The sequence below is a fragment of the Diadema setosum genome, chromosome 3 (assembly GCF_964275005.1).
Source record: "Diadema setosum chromosome 3, eeDiaSeto1, whole genome shotgun sequence".
Classification (NCBI taxonomy): Eukaryota; Metazoa; Echinodermata; class Echinoidea; order Diadematoida; family Diadematidae; genus Diadema; species Diadema setosum.
In genome coordinates this window covers 27,866,099-27,890,041 of record NC_092687.1, presented here as the reverse complement: position 1 = coordinate 27,890,041, position 23,943 = coordinate 27,866,099, and the positions used below count along the sequence as shown (strand labels likewise).

Genomic DNA, 23,943 nt, shown 5'->3' with positions numbered 1-23,943 from the left:
TATTCCTGTGGTATTCCTGTGGTACAGACTTTGCATAGCTCATGAATATTTATAAAAAGCAACCTAAATTTGAGAAAATTCATAAAATACTTCTAAATTCGAAGTATTTGTGATGGGATTTCCTTTGAACTATTGTCTAATAATGTTATGTTATACCAATGTCATAAATGTTGTTATGAAAAGGTAATTTCATATTCAATAACAGTGTTATCTACTCAGTAACCGTTCCTTCATGCATTACAAATATTGATAGACCTGATGACTATGTAGTGTTAGATACAATTGATGACTATGTGGTGACTACCACATTGTACTGTGGTGGACTATGTGGTGACTGCCACAGTGTGGTAGACTATGTGGTGAATACCATAGTGTGGTGGACTATGTGGTGACTGCCACAGTGTGGTAGACTATGTGGTTATAACCCTGTGGTCATAGTGTGTGAGACTGTGGTTTGATTCACAGTGTTTTTAATATGTGTTTTGGACCATGTGGTAACGCTATGTTACACAGTGTGGTGACGCTGTGTTTCACACTGTGGTAAATACACAGTGTTACCACACGTCCCAAAATCACATATTAAACACATATTAAACACATGTGTTCGACACTGTGTTACACATTGTGTTCCACACTGTGTTCGACACTGTGTGCCACACTGTGTTGCACACTGTGTTACATAGTGTGGTAAAACTGTGTTCTTTCCATAAGGGATGTATTAGGACCTGCGCCATTTTTTTTTTTTTTTTACGTGGGTGTGTTTGTGTGTGTGTGTGTGTGTGTGTGTGTGATTAGTTTACCGATAGCGAACAGAGTCGGTAGGCACTTCGGACATGATATATGGGATACATGTCTGTCATGAATATGTCTAATGATCCTTTGCACATATCAAATTCTCTATTTTTTGAACATTCTATAATTGTTTTTGTTGAGGGCAAAGTAACCTTAACCTCTAACCAGTAGGGTTTGTAAAAATTACGTTGGGAAATTCAGAGAAAGGTCTTAAAATCAGATGAAGAAATAGGCCTATTCATAGATTCAACACAATTGATTGTCTTTGTAGCGAAAGCATCGAAACATGAAATCGAGAAATGCATCAGAAACAGCCAGTCCGATCAAAGCCGTTGTACATACCAAACTACTTCCGACGTTTCTTCCATCACACTTAAATGTGTCGTTAGTGGATTCAAGCCCAACGTCTCCATGTTATGGACCGACGAGTCTGGAAAGAGAGTAAATTCCACGGTTTCACGACAGACAACACTAGATGACAACACATACAAGAGGTTCGAGACAATCAGTGTTTCAGCTAAACGTGGGACAGAGCAAACCTTCCTGTGCAAGGCTATCGGCGAATCGCTGAATGGAACATCGATCATGGGAATCACTGTTCTGCCTTTATCAGGTTCTGTAAAATATTACCAGCATTATGCGTCTGAATGATATCGTGATAATGGATTAGCATGCGATATTCATTGATAGTTTTGGAATCAAACTGATGACTCAATGATTCATTGATTATTAGCAAACCCCCCAAAAGTAATAATGATAATAACTATCTCTATCATGTTAGAAACAAATGATTCTAAGTTCATTTTACCTATCCCAATTGCGAAAATAAACAGGAGTAGGGCCTACTTCATACGACTTTGCTATTTTCGGCGATTTTGTCTGATAACAGCATTGTACAAATAATGCATTGTTCTCCCTTACAATACCTTTGGTAGGCCTACTAATGACAAATACAAACGTGGAGCTATTGATTTCCGTATTTACACAGTTTTGAAATGACTGAGATATCTAAAACAAGCTAAAACACAGTGGTCCTAATACAAGGTGGGTTCCTCATTATAGTAAAATATCTTTGTTTCTTGATATTTTGGCCATTTAGAAAAAAAATCATATAAACTTGGAATTCCTCTCATGTTTTTAGCATATTCCATATTTCGTAAAAGGTTTTTCATAACCACAAACATTTACATCAAATGAAGTTGGAAAGCTGATGCCTCATCTCTACTGAAACAGAACGAACCCTTTGATAAGATGCTCTACCCCTTTTCAAAATTCAGGAAAACGTAACAATTTGAGTCTCATCATTGGCCTGGCTATTGGTGTGCCTGTTGCGGTAGTCATCCTATTCCTCGTTGTCGCAATACTTCTGCCGAAGCACTATCCAGAAGACCTACAGAAAGGTATAAAAATTATGGCCTCCTCTTCAAATAGTCGTATGGGTACAGTTTTAATAATGATAATCAACCTATGTTGCCACATAGTTGTTTAGCCATCGTATACTGAGTAACAAAACTTCTAATAAGAAAATAAAAATATTCAAATGAATCAGCGCACCATATAAACAGTGATATGTGGACTACTCAGCAACATACTATTGTCAAAGATGGTCGATACGGGGGTATCAATCGACAATTACATCGTTTTTATTAAATGAATATAAACACACACACAGAAGCATCGAGCTCCACAAGCATATAACCTTTATGTGACCGACCGCAAGAAAATGATCCTATAGGCGCTGAAAGCTGAGTTCGAAGTCCGATCATCAAAATCGGTCAAAATCATCCGATTTCTTTTTCTTTCTTTTTTTCTAGGGGGGGGTCATAATTTAATAGCATAATGGTTTCATCTTTCACCTGCCCGGCGAATTTTAGAAGCTGAACGATCAAAGGAAAAGAAAGGGAAATTATCCTTTTTCTGGATCATAATTTAACGACTTTCAACGGAACAGAAACATGTCCGAATATTTGGATTTAGCGCCGCAGATAGACTCAGCCCCTAGCAACGAGGAAGTGACCTTATTGGTCAGTGCGTGACATCCTGGTTCTTAAGGGACAAGTCCACCTTCATATATATAAGGATTGAGAAAATGCAGCAATATTAGTAGAAGACATCAATGAAAGTTTGAGGAAGATTGGACAATCCGTTCAGAAGTTACGAATATTTTAAGTATCTGCGCAGTCACTGCTGGAAGAGAAGACTACTACAGAATATAATGTCACATGCGTATAACTATACCCCCAAGGAAAATAAAAAGATAATTTCACAAAACATTACTTATTGAATAAAGTGCATATTTCTTCGACTTGCTACTGACGTATGTTAAGGGTACTATTATTCCCCCTACCTTCTGAAAGAGAGAAGTCGAGCGTTCTTTTGTTATGCGAGAAAAATGGAAATATGTTGAATTTTCTTTATTCTTTCTTTATATCGTTGTACTCATGCGACATCACAAGCTATAATGGTCTTTTCACCCATTTAGGATTAAACTGTAATACATTTAAGGTTGACTTGATTATTACATTTAGCGTGAATCGTACATTTTAGGTTATTACATTTAGGGTTAAGTTGTATTACCTATTTTGGTCGATAATTATTACATTAAGTTTTGTTATTACATCAAGAGGTGATGCACCTTCTTTAAAGGAATTGACCACATTGTTTTCCTCAAAACTCCTCTTTGAAAAGTTACGAAATTTGATTAGACGGAGTTACTTGTTTATTGAGTATACAGTCATCAATGTTTATATTGTCGTCACTGTTTACGTTATCATATTTCACAGGATGGGGCTGGATTTCCCACCGGAGACAAACCAATAGACAGCACGATGAGGAACAAGAATTGTTGATGGGTAATCTTACTTAACGGTTTTTTTTTTTTGTCCTCTGTTATCATTTTGTTTCCATATATATATGAAGAGTTTGTTTGCAAAAACCGAAAAGTCCATATTTGCCAAATGGAGATATTTGCGATTAAAGGTGAAGAAAAATAAAGAGAATAATAAGACAATTTTTGCTTCTTTTGACCATAACTTCAAAAATATACCTTTATATGTAGTGACCAATATATCATTTAAAAGGTATCATTTTGTACTTTATGACAGAGATCGTACTTCAAAATCTTCAAAAATGGACTTATCGGTTTTTGCAAACAAACCCTTCATATATATATATATATATATATATATATATATATATATATGAGTGGACCAAAACTACAAGTTCTCTATCTTTTAGCAGTTTCCGCCATTATAACTTCTTTGTTGTGCGTGTATGTTGGTTATGAAATTTAGAAAATTGTATCACAGTTCTTTTTTTCTACTTTTCACCATGAAATTATTGTGTTGATTTACTGTGTATTAATATGTTGGTAGATCCATGACCGTAAGAAAAAGAAATTCAAACGATATATATATATATATATGAAGAGTTTGTTTGCAAAAACCGATAAGTCCATTTTTGAAGATTTTGAAGTACGGTCTCTGACATAAAGTACAAAATAATACCTTTTAAATGATATATTGGTCACTGCATATAAAGGTACATTTTTGAAGTTATGGTCAAATGAAGCAAAATTTTTCTTATTATTCTCTTTATTTTTCTTGACTTTTAATCGCAAATATCTCCATTTGACAAATATGGACTTGTCGGTTTTTGCAAACAAACTCTTCATATATATATATATATATATATATATATATATATGACCCTGCACCTCAAAACACACAAAAAGTCGCCAGACATGGAATTTTAGTTAAGACCATATTCTGAAAGAGCAGTCTTTAAGCTTTAAATGATGTATAACTCAAATCAAATGAACTCTCGTAACCTATCTAAATGTTGGAAAGAAAGCACAAACTCAGGAAAAGTGTGAACCGAGAAAAGAGGCTCTGAAGTACAGTGTCTATTCAAGCGCTTAATCTTTACCAAACCGTGCTGACTGTGCGATGAATGGGACAAAAAACAGGAAGTAAACCACCAGAGTAAGAACAATGAAGAAATTGTCAAATTAAACTGAAATTAATAATGCCTCATTAACACATTCTGTCCATAAATAATGCCAACTTTCAAAGCAGTAGCACTATCCTTTCAAAAGTTATATTGGAGTTGAAAGTGAAGAATGTGGAAACGTTTTTTCAGAAATGAAAAAGGGATTCTAAAGACACACCTAATCACACTATTCTACCAAAAATGTTCGAGATAAACTGCTAAAAAACACACTTTCCTGCCCGTTTTATGATACCAAATTTTAGCATAACGTAAAAGAAGACTCGCTCTTTCAGAAAATTTGAAAAAGTAAAGTTCGGCTAGGTTGACCCATTTCACTTATTTTCAGTCCTCACGCAAAATCAGTGTGTGCGACTTTATGTTGTTTTTGAGGTGCACGGTCACATATATATATATATGTGTGTGTGTGTGTGTGTGTGTGTGTGTGTGACCGTGCACCTCAACACGAACATAAAGTCACTGATTTACCAGATGATCAAAACCTATGATCAAAAAGTACAAATCTGTTTGTTATTCCAAACAGAAGAAGCACATTTTACGGAGAACGAACATTCGCTTTTAATGCCCCTAACTTATGGAATAATTTACCTAACAAATTAAGACAAATCACTGATATGAAAAGATTCAAATCTGCCTTGAAAACGCATTTGCTTACAGTGCAAGCAAACATGAAGCTCGGTACCATCACTGTAAGTGGTATTGTATGTTTTTGTTGCAATCTTTTCATTTTTGGAGCGCATAGGAACATTATCACTATGTGTTATGCGCTATTCATTTATAAGCACTGTTAATTATTAATCTTATTATCATCACTGGGTCCAACCCGAACAAGTAGGGAACACTTCGGATCTCAATAAGTGAAACTATAGGACTGATTTCTGCAACAACCGATGATGTGTTCACCTAAAGTGGAGTTATTGAATTAGAATTGAAAACAAATGATTTTGGGGGGGTCTGTATTTACCAATCGTCACCAAACCTATGAAATCAATGTCTGTTTATAAAATGTGGTTAAAAAATCAGGGTTTAATTGCCTAAGCTGCATTGTCATAATATTCGATACAGCTAATGATACGAACGGGCATTGACACGAAATGACGTGATACTACTGTTTTTATTCTAGGATGCATAATTGATATCAATGAGGACATGCGTTACATATTTTATAATGTTATCTACAGGAAAATACCTATCCAAAAGCCCCAGACTATACAAACGGCATGCAGAACCGAACTTACGGTCATTTAAATACAGGGCGGGAGGGGGGGGGGGTGTTAGAAATTCATGGAATGTTATCACATATCGAATGATTCGCATAATCAGCATAGTAGTTAAGGAGCTGATTTTGATCTCATGTTCGACATATCTTGGACCGCTGTTTTACTACAAAGTGGGTCAAATATGTGTTCGTTGAGCCTTATTTGTATACATCTTGCAAATTTAGTGAATTTCAAATAGATTTAAAAAAAAAAGTTGTTTTTGGTGAAAAGTTTCCTCTATAAAGCCAACACATATTGCTGCTAATGCGACATACTTTGCTGTACAAAATTAAGGGATCACTATCTTTACCCATAGCCATTTCGTTAAGTCTTAAGCATGTAGTCATATCCGTTCAACCGGATTTTATATTCAATAACTTATGCTTCTCATTTCCTAATTGAGTTATAAAATGAAGGATATTGCTGCTACAATTGCATCCGAACAACTGAGAGATTGAAGAGTTAGAAACTCATGAAACAGTCATTTTACCCACTTGAAAGCTAATTATTCGAGAAAATACTGAGATGGTCATTGATGATTACCACTACCTGTCCTTGTTTGCTTCTAAGATTTATTTTCTAGCTACTCCTCGCTCACAAAAGAACAAGTGCAGCAATGCAAAGAAGAGCTGAAGGCGTATTACCGTAAGACACGACGGAAGACAACAGTGGATCCTCTTAACTTTATGGAACTCGTAGACTTGGATGAAATTTACACCAATTTGAGTTTAATAGACCAAAGTGGCATTCGTAAAATACCGATAACATACAATGACCTTTTGACAAATTATGGAAGTGGAAACCTATCGCAACACATTCTGATCCAGGGCGAGGGAGGTGTCGGTAAAACAACGCTCTGTTCAAAAATCGCTTGGGACTGGTGCCACAGAAAGATTCTCCAAAATCTGGACATGGTGCTGCTAATTCCTCTCCGAAAAGTCACTGTCGGCAGTACGATTGGCGACATTGTGAAAAAATATCTCCCTGACTCAAACTTAGTGAAACCAGAACAAATAAATAACTACATTTCACAAAATTCAGACAGTGTGCTTCTTGTGTTCGACGGTTTTGACGAGTTTGACGAGACACTAGAAGAAAGGAGCAGTAGTGAGGTCATTCGGATTTTAGGATTAGAGCAATATCAGTCATGCAAGGTAATAGTTACCACACGACCTTGGAGAAGACATGAATTTACTATGGCTCGGACTCTTGCCGATGCTTACACTTATATTAGCGTCGAAGGATTTAACGCGGGGAATGTGTCTACTTATATCAAAAGGTACTTTCGGATACGAGAGAAGGACAATCTTGCAGAAACCTTGATCAGATTTATGGAAGAAAATGATGTCATCCGGTCAAACATGGCCCCGTTTCCTATTTTCTGTGCAATGCTCTGCCTTATGTGGAATGAATTCAGTGAAGAGAGACAGAAAGAGATGCAAAAGATGCAAACTTTTTCTCAGATTTTCGGAGAAATGATCTTTTTCTTGGAAGAACACTACGCGTCAAAATTTTGTGAAAACCTGCAGAATCGGAACGCTGTTAGGTATGTAAAGGACGCTAGTAGAGCAATTCAAGAAATAGGTGACACAGCACTTGCTGGTATAATAGAAAGGAAACTTTCATTTCCTGAAGAACACTTCACAAAGTGCCAGAATGCAATGGAAATATGCCGCAAGGTGGGCGTTTTGACAAAAGAACAAGATATCATTATCAGAAAACTACGGCGCGATGCCAACACCTCATCCTTCGTTGAATCGACGGTTTCATTTCCCCATAAATTGTTCCAAGAATATGTTGCAGGAGTACATATCGAATATTTGTACTCCAATGATCGTGCCAAGTACAATCAGATTAAAAACAAACTTGTACCTCATTTTAAGGAGTTTCGTTACCTACTCTACTTCGCCTCAGCTTCAAGGAATGATCTCGGTCTTGATATCATCAATGACTTGATAAATTGTTCTGACCGTGATTTCTGTGTAGATATTGCGTTTGAATGTCATACTAAAGAGGCCGCCAGGCGATTTTTTTTTCCGTAACCCTAACGCGTCGAAATTGCCAATTGTGGCACTTGAGCAAAGACTATTCTAGTTGGTTGCGATACTTGTGTTGCTTTCTTGTATACAGTACATTCTACCATGGTCGTCTGCTAACCACAGAATCAGATTAGAATGTGAGAATGGCACGCCGCCTTGTAAACTGTCATAACAACGGCTTTGTGTGTGTGTGTGTGTGTGTGTGTGTGCGCACAGAACTCTTACACAAGAGTTCTGTGTGTGTGCGTGTGTGTGTGTGTGTGTGTGTGTGTGTGTGTGTGTGTGTGTGTTGCGTGTGTGTAAATTCCTGTTTCCACTTCGCCATCGGCATCGCGTTCTGCTTTGCCGTCTGCTTACACTACTGGTATTCCTGTGGTTTTGTTCGCCGTCTGCTGACACTTTTCCTTTGTCTCGCAAGACTTGCGTTGTTAATGATAATAATAAATATCATTTATAAAGCGCTTATTACAATGTTTCTAAGCGCTGACTGTCTCGATGAAAACATTAGAAAAGAGAAATTCAGTCATGGAGTACAAATTGTTGTTAAGATGCAAACTCGAAGTTTTCATCAATATCTTGCAAAAGTAAATTGGAAATCTAAACTTGGAATGAATTATGATATAAGTATTATATAGGCCTATATAGGCGTACAACTGCAGCAATTGTTATTGTTAATATTGATCATGTTTATTAAAGGGACTGTACAGTACTGGTTAAATAGGGATTCATGTTTTGAACATTCCTAAGTGAGATAATGAAAAGCCTCTTGTGAAATATGAAAGAGCATGTAATTTTAAAAAGGATTCAACGTTTATTTGATGAAAATTGGTTTTCAAATGGCTGAGATATCCAAAAAAGTGCTAATAATAAAAGGCGACATGCCCAAACTTTATTAGTATCTCTTTGTTTCACCTTGTTTTTGGATATCTCAGCCATTTCAAAGCCGATTTTCATCGAATAAACTTTTGATACCCCTTAGAACCGCATGCTCTTTGACATCTCATAGAGTGTTTTCTGAATATCTCACAAAACGTTAAAAGCTAAATCTTCACCTCGACCAGAACTGTACACACCCTTTAAGCCACGCAGAATCAGATTCGAAGTGGGCATTATGTCTAATTGGGTAACATGAATACACTACGAGTACTTGGTTAATTTGGGTTTATACTTCTCCAACCTCACGATGATTGTGCTTTAAAAAAAAAAAATGATTCAGAAAGGCGTAGTAGGCTCCTTTTTAGTTCAGGTTCATGTAGATCAAGATATATGATTAAATTCTCATGCACTAACATCCAAGATGAAGATGGGGAGGGAAGAGAAGCTGGGGGAGAGTAATCATCGATTTCGATCGATAAAATCTCTATATTAATATATTAATTCAATCAGCTTTATAAAGGCATTTTGAAACAGCATTTATAAAGCAAACAGCAACTCATGTTCATTCTAACATCACGTACGGTTTGAATTGATGTATCCAATAGATATATAGGTCTATGTTTTTGATGTTCACTTTATCATTGCCAACCCTATAGTTCTCCTCATCAAGTGCCTCGTTACCTCTACCAAAACGACCATCAGTGAAGGAAACCCAAACCCAAAGAGAAATGTGGATTGAGTGAAAGCAGCAACATTAGTAAAACACATCAGTGACAGTTAAAGGAAAATCGCACAATTGTAAAAGATGCAAAAGTTATGCATTTTTAACGTTTTGATGTTGGTACAACTGGATAAGGGGATACTATAAAAACCGCTTTCAGAAAGTAGGGGGAATGATTACTGCCTTTAACATAACTTATGTCAGTATCAGTTAAGTTGATGGAATGTGTAATTTTCATGAAAAATGATTTCTTTGTGGAATTCTCTTCATGTTTTCTTTACATTGTTGTCCACACATGACGTCATGGACTCTAGTAGTCTCCTTATCCAGTGATTACAACACCAAAACTATAAAAATGAATAATTTTTGCATTTTGCATTTTGGGTTTTGGTTTCCTTTAATATCAAGCAATCATCACTACCACCATTGCTTCAATTAGATTATAAAACTGAGGGATCGATCACAGAAAAGAGTTCTGTGGGATCGACCATAAACATCATTACTATCATTTCACAACTGGATATCATCTTATCATCATCATCATCACCATGATACTCGTATTACCATCGTATACAAATTACCACAAGCAATCTTCCTCCACCATATTGCACTTATCAATACTTTTTTTTTTTCTTCATGTCACCAATCCATCAACAACTTCACGAAATCTCTTGCATATTTTCAGCTTCATCATTTTCATCAGTCTAAATAAGCATTGCGATTATCAATATATTCCTACTCGATCCCTCCCTTCAATGCCCACATGGCCTAGCACCCTAGCTTATTGTAAGTCGATTCAATGAAATGATGAAGATAAATGATTGAATATTAAAACACTGATTTGCTTGTTTGTTTGTTTGTTTGTTTATAAGAACACTAGCCGCATTCACACGTGTTTAATAGCTGGTTACCGAGCGCGCTCCAAAACTCGAGTTCTTGTTATACTCGTAACATTTTATGAAACTTCATGATCGATATATTAGATATAGAAACAATCACCTGGCATTAACTGGTGTCAGATTCCCAGGTGGGTTCATGAGTTTATGAGTAATACACATTTGTGGAAGCGACTTGAAACGATCGTTTAAAATGTGTTGTTATTTGGCACAAATTAATTTCATTTATTCTAATGGTGAAGGATAACCAAAAGAAAATTAATCTACCCGATATTAGCCAAATTTAAGGTCTTTTCATTAAGTTGGAACATCAACCATCTGTTCAGAGTCACAGACGCTACTTACGCGTTTTTATAATATGCATTTATAGGAAACTGATATACGTTTAAACGATGTTAGCCATCATATTATGGTGTCCTATATAGCTCCATACCAAGCCTGGACAAAAGCAATGTTGCAATGTGTGTGTGTGTGTGTGTGTGTGTGTTTTCTTTTCACCGAAAACTCGAGGGCGGGCGCCTGAAAGTGCAATGATTGCACCTTCCATGCACTTTGTGTGTGTGTCTTTGTGTGGGTGTGGTAGGTGTGCAGTATATCGTTACTTGCAAAGTTTCGTGTATGCTAACGTAAAAATCGTAATCAAGAGTTATTCTGAAAGAAAATGAAAGCGAGGTCACAGCTGGTCGTTGTTCACGTCTGAAAAAGTAAACATTCTGGTTATAATCATAAAAGTGTCAGAAATTGTGCACTCTATTGTTAAAGAAAAATGTTTGGTATTCAAACTTCAGCGTGTTTTATGAACACATATCTATATATTTCAAGATTGAGCCTGCTGTGACCTAGTTTAGCAACCATGTAATAAAGCATTACAAATTTTTCCCCTTAAACGTGATACAACAATGCTAGCAACTATATATGAATAGGTGGTAGACGTAGATATAAGGCTTAGGACATTTGCAGGAGTATACAGGGTAGGTTAGATTTTTATCATGATTTGTACCTTGAGGTGCTCACAAGCGCTTTATTAGATCTTAAACTGAAATACTGATAAACCAACTGGCCACGACTTCAAAATGACGTCAAAATCACGTCCATTTCCCTTGTTCTTGAAGAAAAGGCGTCTTTCAGATGTATTGTTTTCTTTTCCAATATACGTTAAAAAAGTCATGAATTGACGTGTAAACGACGTGCTCATGACGTTCTGACGTACATATTGATTTTAGAATTGTGATTTACACGTCATTAAGACGACTCTTATATGACCACCAATGACGTCTTTTGGACAACTTCCCTTTGAGCAAAAATACGACGTCAGTTTCAAACGTTAATGTGACGTCCAGTATCTTTGTTTATTTTCGTCTAAAAGATTTTTTTGACGTCAGTCTCGTCTTTAAATTAGTAATTTACACGTCTTTATGACGTCTTTGTATAACAACCCAGACGTCAGAAAGACGTCACAAATATGTCGTCTTTTAGACGTCATCCATTTGAGCAGAAATACGACTTTCTGGCGTCAGTTTAAGACGTCTAAATGATGTCTGCTTTCTTTGCTTATTTACGTTTAACAAACGACAATTATTGCGCCTTTCTGAAGTCTAAATAATGACGTCATTTTTATATCTTCCATTTGAACAAAAATTCGTCTTATTGTTGACAGTTTCGACGTCTTTCTGACGACAGTAATGACGTGATAATGTCGTCATTCTGACGACAGTATGTCGCAAAGCAAACTGATATAACTCTATAAAACTATAATTAGTAGGCCTAATTATATGACGTTATAAAGACGTCGAAAAACTTACGTAAACATAACGTTAATATGTCGCTAATATAACGTCATAGATACGTCGCAAAACAACGTAAATTTAACGTCATAATACGTCATTGATATGACGTGATAAATACGTTGCAAAACAAACTGATATAACTCTACAAAACTTTAATTCGTAGGCCTAATTATATGACGTCATGAAGACGTCGCAAAACTGACGTGAACATAACGTTCATATGTCGTTTATATAACGTCATAAATACGTCGCAAAACAGCGTAAATTTGACGTTATAATGCGTCATTAATGTGACGTGATAAATACGTTGCAAAGCAAACCAATATAACTATAAAACTATTCGAAGGCCTAATAAAATGACGTCATAAAGACGTCGCAAAATTGACGTGGACATAATGTTAATACGTCGCTAATGCAACGTTATAGATACGTCGCAAAACAACGTAAATTTAACGTTAAGCACGTTGCAAAGCAAACTGATATAACTATTACACTATAATTCGTAGGCCTAATTATATGACGTCACAAAGACGTCGCAAAACTGACGTGAACATAACGTTCATATTTAGCTAATATAACGTCATAAATACGTCCCAAAACAATGTAGCCTAAATTTCACGTTATAATACGTCATTAATATGACGTAATAAATACGTTGCAAAACAAGCTGATATAACTCTACAAAACTATAATTCGTAGGCCTAATTATATGACGTCATAAAGACGTCACAAAACTGACGTGAACATAACGTTCACATGTCGTTAATATAACGTCATAAATACGTCCCAAAACAATGTAGCCTAAATTTCACGTTATAATTCGCCATTAATATGACGTGATAAATGTATTGCAAAGCAACGTAAATTTTACTTCACTTATGCGTCGTAAATACGACATGAATAATACGTCACAAAATTGACTTCGCAAATCAACGTAAATTTAACGTTATGATACGTCATTAATATGACGTGATAAACACGTTGCAAAAAACTGATATAACTATAAAACTCTATAATTCGTAGGCCTAATTATATGACGTCACAAAGACGTCGCAAAACTGACGGGAACATAACGTTCACATGTCGCTAATATAACGTCATAAATACGTCCCAAAACAATGTAGCCTAAATTTCACGTTATAATTCGCCATTAATATGACGTGATAAATGCATTGCAAAGCAACGTAAATTTTACTTCACTTATGCGTCGTAAATACGACGTGAATAATACGTCACGAAATTGACTTGAATTTTACGTCTTTAGTTCGTCGCAAAACTGAAGAAAATTTCACGTTAATGCGTCGCTCATATGACGTCATAAATGCGTTGTAAAACAAAGTATATATTACGGTATTAAGACGTCATTTAAATAACGCTATGAATACGTTGCAAACCAACGTAGATTGCGTCATTAATACGTGTTTATGACGTAAAAAATACGTCGCAAAATTGACGTAAATTTTACGTCATCAATATGTCACCAATATTAGGTAATAAATACGTCGCAAAACTGACGTAACACATCAGGAGGTCCATAACATGACGTGGTAAATTCGTTTCAAAGAGACGTTGAAATCACGTCATTTCCTGGTCATTTTCAGACTTGCGACAACTTTGACCATGTAGTTGCGACCAAATTGAGACGTCTTTTTGACCTCCGTCTGCTGGACGTTTTGGAGTGACGTCAGGGATCACTCCAAAATCTTCGAGTGATCCCTGACGTCACTCCAAAATGAGTGAAATTGAGCATTTTCACTCAAAATTCACTCCAATTTCACTCGAAATTCACTCTTTTTTGTATTCACTCTTTTTAGAGTGAAAATTTTCACTCGATTTTTTTTAGAGAGTATGTTAATGCACACCACACCCAACACAACGTTGATTTATACAGATTAATATTTCTTTAATGTTATATATTCCTGACAATGACATTGACATTGTATTGCTGTATATCTCTTGTGTGTTTATCATCTCTATGTATCCATGTTAAACGTGTGCTCTGTATATTATATGTATCGATGTAACTTGTATGCATGCTAACAAAACAAATTTCCAGAAACGGACAATAAAATCGATTTGAATTGAATTGAAATGAAATTTCTTTTACCTCACGGCCTATGTACACATCATTATATCAAGCAGCACTATTATCCTACCCCCCCCCCCCAAAAAAAAAAAAAAATCTTTCGTGGCTTGTCAACGGACACCACCTGACGCTCACTCCACTTATGAGGCTGCCGCGCTGTAAGGCAGCCCATAAATAATCTGAACACAAGTGATTGCTGTCAGTGAAAGTGACCAGTGATTTGTAACTTTGATTGAAAAAGGCACCCTCCCGTGTACCAGGGAGGTGAGAGAATTTTAGTCTCACCTCCCTGCTAATATACCAGCAAGGTGAGTCACCTCCCTGCTTATGTTGTACACGATATACCGAGTGCTGAGTTTTGTAAAATGATATACTTGCTAAATGGCTTGCTCATGTGAAACGTCTTCGAATAAAGCTCCAATTTACCATGTACGACTTGTGTCCTCACTTCTCATTTTCCTCTGGAACTTCGATTAACGGGAACGTGTTACTGTTGAGTGTATACTTGCAGTGCGAACAGAATAATACACACAAAAAAAAAACTTTAAAAAAATTATATTCTTCATTAGAATTTCGTCGATATCAGGCCCATGTTTACAATGAAATCAATTTAAACAAAAATAAGCCGCTGAATTCTTATCTCTTGTGCTGCTAAATCATATTTTTCTTACACACAGTACAATATAGGCCTATATATACAAATCATACCATGCGTAGCGTATTACTTGACACAGAATTCTGCATGAATATCTCCGAAAAGGCTTTCTGATTACTTAGTAACTTCAAGCCAATCCATATCTGCCTTACGCACACACTTGTGCTGCTGAGTCACCTTCTTTTTTAAACACACACACACACACACACACACACGCACACACACACATACACACACACGCACACACACACACACACCTACACACAAACCCGTTGTTATGTTTGAAGGGCGTGCCATTCACATTCGAATCTGATTCTGTGTTAGCAGACGACCATGCCAGTGTCATATGTGTGCATACTGTACAGCAGTACAGTGAAGTCCAAGCGCATGCGTACAAAACCAGCCAAGTACACTGATAGTCTTTGCTCAAGTGACACAATTGGCAATTTCGACGCGTTAGGGTTACGGAAAAAAAAATCGCGGCCGCCAGAGCAGTTGGAAAAAAATGGCAAGAATATGAGATATCATCCAACACGTCAGCGCATACAAAGTCAGCAGTTGTATTCATGGGGAGCTGTGACCAGGCGGTGAGGGATACACCTCAGGTATTTTGAAAAGATCGAAAATATAACTAATATATGATATTACATAATATTACAGTATAAATTATATTATATTTATATTACATTTTGTATAATAGATACAATTTCGTTTGGCTATATCGTTGGAATACATGCGGGGTTTTTTGGTTTTTTTTTTTTTTTTTGCTTTGTTTTGGTTTTGGGTATTTTTTTTTTTTTGGGGGGGGGGGAGGTTTGTGAGAAATCGTCAAACTCCTCCATAATAGGTACATTCTGAAGTGCATGAAATGGAAATTTGCAAAGAAGTTGAATACTCTGTTAGAAATCACATTTTAACAATCGTTGGGCAGTTGTATGTTAAAGGAACTTGTCATTTGATTCAAAACTGGCATCTGTATGTTATATCGTGTTACTTGGAAACCTTATCTTTTATTTGTTCTACCTTTTACTTGTTATCACTCACATTCAATGTTTTCTCTCTATTTCTCTTTCTTTAATATGGCAAACAATAATTGTTTGGCTAGGATAGAAGTGCAATTATGTTTTATGCTGAAGTTAAGTCTGACAGATCCGAGATAGCGATATTTGCCAAGCTGCTGTCAGAAACATTCAATCAAGACCATTCCTACAACCGTGAGGATTCTGTGAATCTAAGCGAGGTATTGTAATGCAGCATGTTCTATACTATGTAGGGTACATACAGTGCTGTAGTTACAATCTGATAGTGAAGTCTGTTAATTCTCACCTCATTGTCTCAATTACACTGCTAGAAAGAACACAGTTTACCACAGTGTGGACACAATGTTAAAAAAAAAAGAAATGGTGTGACACAGTCGAGCGTTTTGATATTGTGAACACATTTTGAATCGTCAATTCACAGCGTGAAACAGAAGTATTAGAAAATTCTATGAAAACCAAACCCCAGTGTGGAATAATCTTCATTCCGCTAAACTCGAGCGTTTTTGAAAACAACCGTAGCCGATCACGTGATCACACTGTGAACGTACTCGTGGACTTTGCTCTTTCTAACATGGTCTCGTATTCTCCTCTTCTACAATAACTACTTCATAATATGAAGAGTTTGTTCGCAAAATCCGAGAAGTCCATGTTTACCAGATGGAGATATTTGCGATTAAATGTCATGAAAAATATTAAAGGAGAATAGTAAGAAAAATGTTTGCTTCTTTTGACCATAACTTCAAATATGTACATTTATATGTAGTGACCAATATATCACTTAATTGTTATCATTTTGTACTTTATGACAGAGACCGTATTTCAAAATCTTGAAAAAATTGACTTATCGGTTTTTCCGAACAAATCTTTTATATATTCCTGCATGGCTGTTTTCGGGATCATGATCTTTCAATACCATCAATCACTGTTTGTTCCCATCAGCAATCACTGCACATTACCAACGTGAACTTCGGAAGGGCGGCGTCACTTGATTTGGCAAAGGGCCTGTGTTCTAGTTGTGTCCTGTGTAAAGTAGACATACTTATCACACATTTACACTCCGACTTCTACATGATCGTCGGTGCAGATTCTTCGAATTGTCAGGTAACACCTTATTCCTTTATTCATTCATCTATTGAAGTTTTTTTTTTTTTACTCAAATTACCTTACTATACGCAATGAACAGTTAAAAAACTACTTTTGCACCTTTCCAAATGTCACATTGGGTGCACCTTTAATAATGCACTCTCTGTCATACTGACCTGAAAGGTAAAGGGTTTCCCGCAGAAGTTGTCCCAAGTGATGTGACATTGTTGAATATGCAAAGTGAATCTACTTTTCTTATCATGAAGAGCAGCAGATTTTAAATGATTTTTAAATGTAAATTTGTCCGCAATTCACCAGATAGCTTCAAGTTGAGTTGGGTTGACTTGACGTGATTTTTTTTTTTTATTTAACCACAGCAAAAAGCTTACTATCAAAGCTGGTTTTCAGCAATTAGCAAGGCTGCGAAATGATACGATAACGTAGAAATCATGCAATGAAGAGAATGCAAATAATCAAAGCGAAACAATCATTACAAACAAACGCAGGAAAAATGAAAAAGTCAAAAAATATACAATGTGTAAATACACACACACACACACACACACACACAAATTGACAAGTAAGTAGGAGACGATGATATTGTAACATGGACATTGTATACAAATAGAAATGTAGTATATTCAGGTATAATAATTTACACAAGAGATTTGCGAAAGTTCTTTTGAGAATGCAGTAATTTAAGTGGATCATGTTTCTATTGGAAATTCATTATACAGTCAAATTTAAGTGTACTATATAATGTTTGGCAGTTGAAATGATCATATACTTGCAACATAATTGTCAGCACCCAGTTTTGCCTTTCTGCAATCGCCATAGGTGCACTGAATTGCCATTCATGATGAGAGTATAAAGGTAAAGGCCAATGTAATTCAGATTACATTGGATTTAGATTAGATTTTAATTAGATTTTTTTTTCAATTATAATTTATGTACTTTATATCAATTAATGTATGCATTATGCAAAAAATTGCCTATAAATAAAAAAAGACTTCTGTTTTTTGGTGAACATAATCCTTTCAATATCCTCAACAATAATATTGAAGCAAGAAGTCAGCTTCATAATTGTTTCTTATTTATTTCTTTGTTTTTTACTTTTTGTTTTTGTTGTTTTCTTAATTAAAATTTGTCGCAGAAACTTTATAAAGCATAATCAGGCTACAATAAATCATTATCAGCCATTGAGAAAAAAAAATTATATGAATTAATTGCAAAAATATAACTTACACTGTATTTGTGCACAAAATCACGTTTTTGAGCAATTTGGGGGTCGACAATTTTTTTTTTTCAAAGGGGCGTGGTTTCAAAACGGTATGCCCGGGAGCAACAAATTTGGTTTTAAATTGCGCGATACTTAAAAGAAAAAAAAGTCATACAATGTCGCGGAGAGAGCATCACGCATTGCGGAATAATCACGCAAAACGTCGAGGGGGAGGGGGGCAAAATGCCCCAACACGGTGGAAATAGGGTTAAGTCTTTCACTCGCAATTTACTGAGAGTAAGTTACATTGCATTCAATAATGACACCGATATATTTACGTTGAACAATGTATCATTTCATGTGGAATGAGTTTCTGTTCATTTTTGTGTAGATTTCAGGTTTTTTATGAAGTTATTAAATGACTGTGAAACGATGATACCCAACAAATACAATTTAAAAGATTATGTATCTTGCAATTATAAAACAGAGTGATTAAGAACAAGGTATTTAAATTTCTAAACATTTTTAATTATATTCCTTTCTTACCACATATCTGAACCTCTACTTATGCAATTTTTTCTTTCTCCCATTCCCTATTGAAGGCCGGTTCAAATTCTTCAGTTTATTCTCTCCTATGTCAAATTATCCCCTGCTTACACATTCTTTATTTGTCAGACTGATCAGTGATATCTAATTTATTTCTTTTCTGTCAGCAGTCATCGTACGCTGTACTTAATTATCATTTATTCATCCTCCATCAAAATCTCACAGCCTGTAATCATTTGTCCCTTCCTCGTCCTCAATCACACAGACACATCTCAAAATCATGTAAAACCACTTTCTGGTCACTTTCTCGATTTTTTCTTACTACATCACTTATTCGGCCTCCTTTTGTCTGACTCGCGTTTTACGAAGTGGAAAATGTTTTTCGAGAATGGATCTGAATTTACAGACCCAAAGTTCATATGTTTTTTTTTTCTACATTCCTTTCCACAAGCACGTCACTCAAAGATACCTGCTGTAGGTCTCTAATGAATTCGCCTTGACGTGAGACTTTGGCTGATTACATATTTATGTTTATCTGACGGTGGTATGGTATTACCCTACGTAGCCATGACAATAATTTTAAACAAATTAAACAAAAGGATCCTAAAGTCGCTGATGGCCGAGCCGAGAAAATCGAGTTTGAAGTCACATCATCAAAATTGGTCAAAACAATCGGATTTCTTTTTTTTTTTTGGCATGATTCTGTAGTCTGATGTTTTGTCCATCATCTGCCGAAATTTCGAAGCTAAATGATCAAACGAAAGGCAAGAAATCAGCGTTTTTCTGGGCCATGATTTTCCGACTTTCAATGTAAGAGAAACGTGTCCGAAGATTTGGATTTAGCGCCGCAGCTAGACTCCGCCCCTAGCAACGAGGGAGTTATCTTATTGGTCAGTGCGTGACGTCCTGATTACCGATTGGTTGTGCGTAGACCGCTGGCGCTAAGCTTGACTGAACATGGCGGAGGTCGCTAGGAGCGTGCCTTCTATTGTCAAGCGGTGAAAACTCTCGCCTCCCCGTGACCATGATAGCGTCGGAAGGACAACTTTGAAGGCATTTTTCTCGAAACTCTGACTTCCTCAACCACTTGACATGCGCTGATAAAATCATTGATATCTCCGCAACCGAGTAATTTTATGAGTTGTGCTATACATGAAAATAAAGTAGAAGAGTAAGGGAATAATATCATGCCATTTTCAGAAAATTGTTCTCCCCCGACTTTCGGATCCTTTTGTTGTAGCGGGTCACAAATGATCGCATAAACTCAAGGATATTACAACACAATGTTTTTTTTTTTTTTCTTCATGATTTGAGGAAAACAGACCATCAGTTAAGTTTTAGATGTAATCCTATAGTAGGTAATTTTGCTCTGCCGCTATTTGTAATAAACGTTTCGCGTCATGTGATGATTGCATTTTGCTAAGATCACAATTCATGCAACCTCCATGAACATAATCGATGCTCTGGGTTTCAATATTCTCTGTAAAAAAATCTATTTTACCAATCATATGGATATGAGAATATGGAGGTCTATTGTAATAAAGCACACGGAATCGTTTTGTTTTGTATGACAAATTTTGATGCACAATAGCTTTGGATGACAATAGATATATCCTGTCTTTTTTGGTATATTACATACTCGTATATGAATACCAAAATACCTCAACCTAACTTTATATATATATATATATATATATATATATATATATATATATATATACATATATATATCTTCCCAACTCAACTGTCTAAAATTAACGTATTCAATAAAGTACTACATTTTCACAAACCCTAAAAATGGAAAATTCACATGTATAAAATAAATGTTTATACGTCTCTTCCTCTTTATGAGTTAACATAAATTATCATTTACAAGCTTTAACTGAAACGGAAAAAACCTGAGGATTTGAGTACATTACCTTATGCAATATTCTACATTGTAAATCCCTCAAAACGGAACTCAAAGAGCTACTTATTACCCTAATGAAAATACATTTATACTTCTATTAGAAAAGTCACGAAAAATAAATCGCTCTTTTGATCTTTTACCAACGAATCTTCACTTATTTTCTTCATCAATTCAACATAAATATCTTTCAAGGTAATCTTTTCCAAAGGTATTTTCTTCCCATTTAAAAATAAATAAAAAACATCTCATCATCACTTATATCATTCTCTTTGTATTCTCTGCATTCCTTTTCCGCCCATATCGAATTGCTTCAAGTCTTCTTAATACTCAGAATATCTTAATAATTAAGTCCTTTATTATAAAAATATTCCACTGAAAATATTTCTCCATTCATATCCATTATATGTTCCAGTCTGAAACATTTTTTTTTCAAATTCAAATTTTCATTATAGCTACATTTCTTTCAATGCGAATAGAAAGAAAATACGTCCTTTCCTTATTTCATCATGATTACCTAAATTCTTTTGCTTTCACCCATGTTTTCCACAGATCCCTGGTATGGACAAATTTAAAGATAAATAAAATATTTGCAAAATAAATATAAATCTATGTCCATTATGTTTACTAACACAGTCAAATATTATTTCATTGCATTTCGTGCTTATCATTCAATGACATTTTAATCCATATCATTATTTGAGCATTTATCAAGGACATTTTAATTCATATCATTCTTTGAGCATTTATCGATGATGGAAAATGCATCAATTTCACTCCTCCTTGTTCATAATATCAACACAGATTTTGTTGTCAATTTTTGATTTATTTCATCAAATTAATTTCTAGACAACCATTTCAAATTCGTTATAAATCATTCCGGCAAAGGGGTAAGAGACCCAACAGATATCAACTTTTATCTTATCTTTATTAAGTTAAAGTCGAGAAACCTGGAAAAAAAACAGTAAAAAAAATAATACATTTCTTCTAATTGACTCAACATCTTTTACTAAAAACGAAATATCATCCGAATAGAGCACCTGTCAGATTTTGTTCTCTCCAAAAAATAACCCTGAAATTTCATTGCTTTTTTTTTCTCAAGTGTGATAACACTTCTATACACACAAAAAGGGTGACAGTAGGTCACCTTGATGAACTCACATTTTATCCTTAAAATACCTTGTGGATTTACCCCCGTTAACCTGTTTAACATTGAATGCTGAAATCCCCATAGAATTTGTACACGGGACAGAAGATTTCCGCATGAAATGGGTTTAAGATACAACTGAGAGAATTATTTTAAAGGTTAGAAATCCACGTTCGAATAACAGGTCCAAGACAAAAAAAGTAACAGGACCTGTTGTTAAATAAAAAAAAAGAGAAAAAAAAAACTATGACCAGCTGAATCAAAGGCTTTTTTTTTTTCGAAATCAATTTGATCTGTCTGAAGTCTTCGGTTGAATCCGGTGTGTTCTGTCCAGGTTACCTTCCCCAACGTTGAAGCTTATGTGGAATTTGGAGTTGAGAAGATCGAGCTTAACGTCATTGCTGATTTCCTCCTTTTAATCCGGCACGCGTTATTTTGGATTGACTGCTGCTTTTGTTCCACCTGATATTTTCGGCATCTGAGAGCTTTTTCTCTAGTTGTTTGACTTTTTTTTTTTTGGCAATTTCATTGAATTCTTGTTTCTTTTTCTCGACGTCCCGATTGACTGCTGCGTACACACTTTGCAATACCGGTTCCTCAGAGACTTAGCAAGGAGGTCAACCAACTCTGAAAGATTTGACTCGGCACAAACCACTGGTTTGATATGGTCTTTGAGTTTTCTTGTGTGACTCTCGTCGAACTTGAGTGACGCGCATTCGCATCATCTATTTTGTTGCTTGCACCCTTGTCCGTTTTCTTGGTACCCAATTTGATACCCTCTTTCTCCTCCTCTCGGCAGCCGGAGAATTTCCCATTCTCCAACGCTAGAGGCTCGCACCTGCCGAAATTGTCTTATGAGCTACCTGTTTTTCTCTGTCCTGCTTTTTGATTTCCTGACTTCATCATATCTATAAATTAATGACAACCATTATCAATAATCACATCAGTACATTCATGTTTGAATGCAAGCACTCGGAGCAATTCTGTGAAAAAAAGAATCTGAAATGTAATGACACTCTCTCACAGTAAGAACGATTACTTCGATACGAACATAAAGATGCATGCAATCTCTCGGTAATATCAACATTCCATTCGATCACTTGTCTTCAACGTTTATAGAATAGCAATCTACCTAAAAATAATATTCTAAAGTCAAATAAACACCACTATACGTCAGTATTGTGTATCATTGTTTATTCATGTGGTTTCACTTGTGTACCCCTGATGTCCTGACTAATTTGTTTTGTTTGTTTTCTTGTTTTCTTGGCAACAGATTCAACACCTGAATTTGTCATTTGATAGCTTCGACGACAATTTACAACATCACTCCTCGATGGGAGTACACTTGGCCAAATGGGTTTGTAGTATGCCAAGACTTTCGACTCTCAGTGTGACATCCCCCTACTTTCCGGACAAGTTCCTATCAACAGCCGTCGACTTAGCATCATCCTGTCGCGTATGTTTCCTGTTACTATGCATATTTGGCGTTTGGAAGAGAAAGTAGATGAGTTTCGTAATAGACAATGCCCATTGCCCGATTTGCGCCTACGAATTTGTGCGAGTCATATGCTATGACCTCTCGTTGATTTAAAAGCTTGATATCTTACTTTTGCATTTTTTTTTTTGGTGGATTTCACATAATTGCTTTTATTATTCTTCATTTTTTTTTAAATGTCAAATATTCCATAAAAAGTGTGTACCCGTTGGATACATTTTCTGAATGAAAACTTCCTCGTGTCTGAGGGTGACACAACAATGAACTCCTTCTCATTCTTTCCAATTAATAGACTTAGTACACGGGGAAAGACATGCACCTCATATTGAGGGGTGATGAATACTTTTCGATTAAGCCTTGTTTGGCCCAAATTGTTTCTAAATGTTCA

The 23,943-nt window shown here is 35.7% G+C and overlaps 1 protein-coding gene across 1 annotated transcript in view; it reads left to right on the top strand.

The window, feature by feature from the left end:
* Positions 1 to 23,943, top strand: part of LOC140246747 (uncharacterized) — a 104,103-nt gene that overhangs the window by 15,208 nt on the left and 64,952 nt on the right. The window contains exons 5-10 of the mRNA XM_072326085.1: positions 1,064 to 1,405; positions 2,070 to 2,192; positions 6,630 to 8,082; positions 15,610 to 15,706; positions 17,099 to 17,260; positions 23,334 to 23,516. Of these exons, the coding sequence (XP_072182186.1) occupies positions 1,064 to 1,405; positions 2,070 to 2,192; positions 6,630 to 8,082; positions 15,610 to 15,706; positions 17,099 to 17,260; positions 23,334 to 23,516 (2,360 nt within the window). The remainder of the gene's footprint in view (positions 1 to 1,063; positions 1,406 to 2,069; positions 2,193 to 6,629; positions 8,083 to 15,609; positions 15,707 to 17,098; positions 17,261 to 23,333; positions 23,517 to 23,943) is intronic.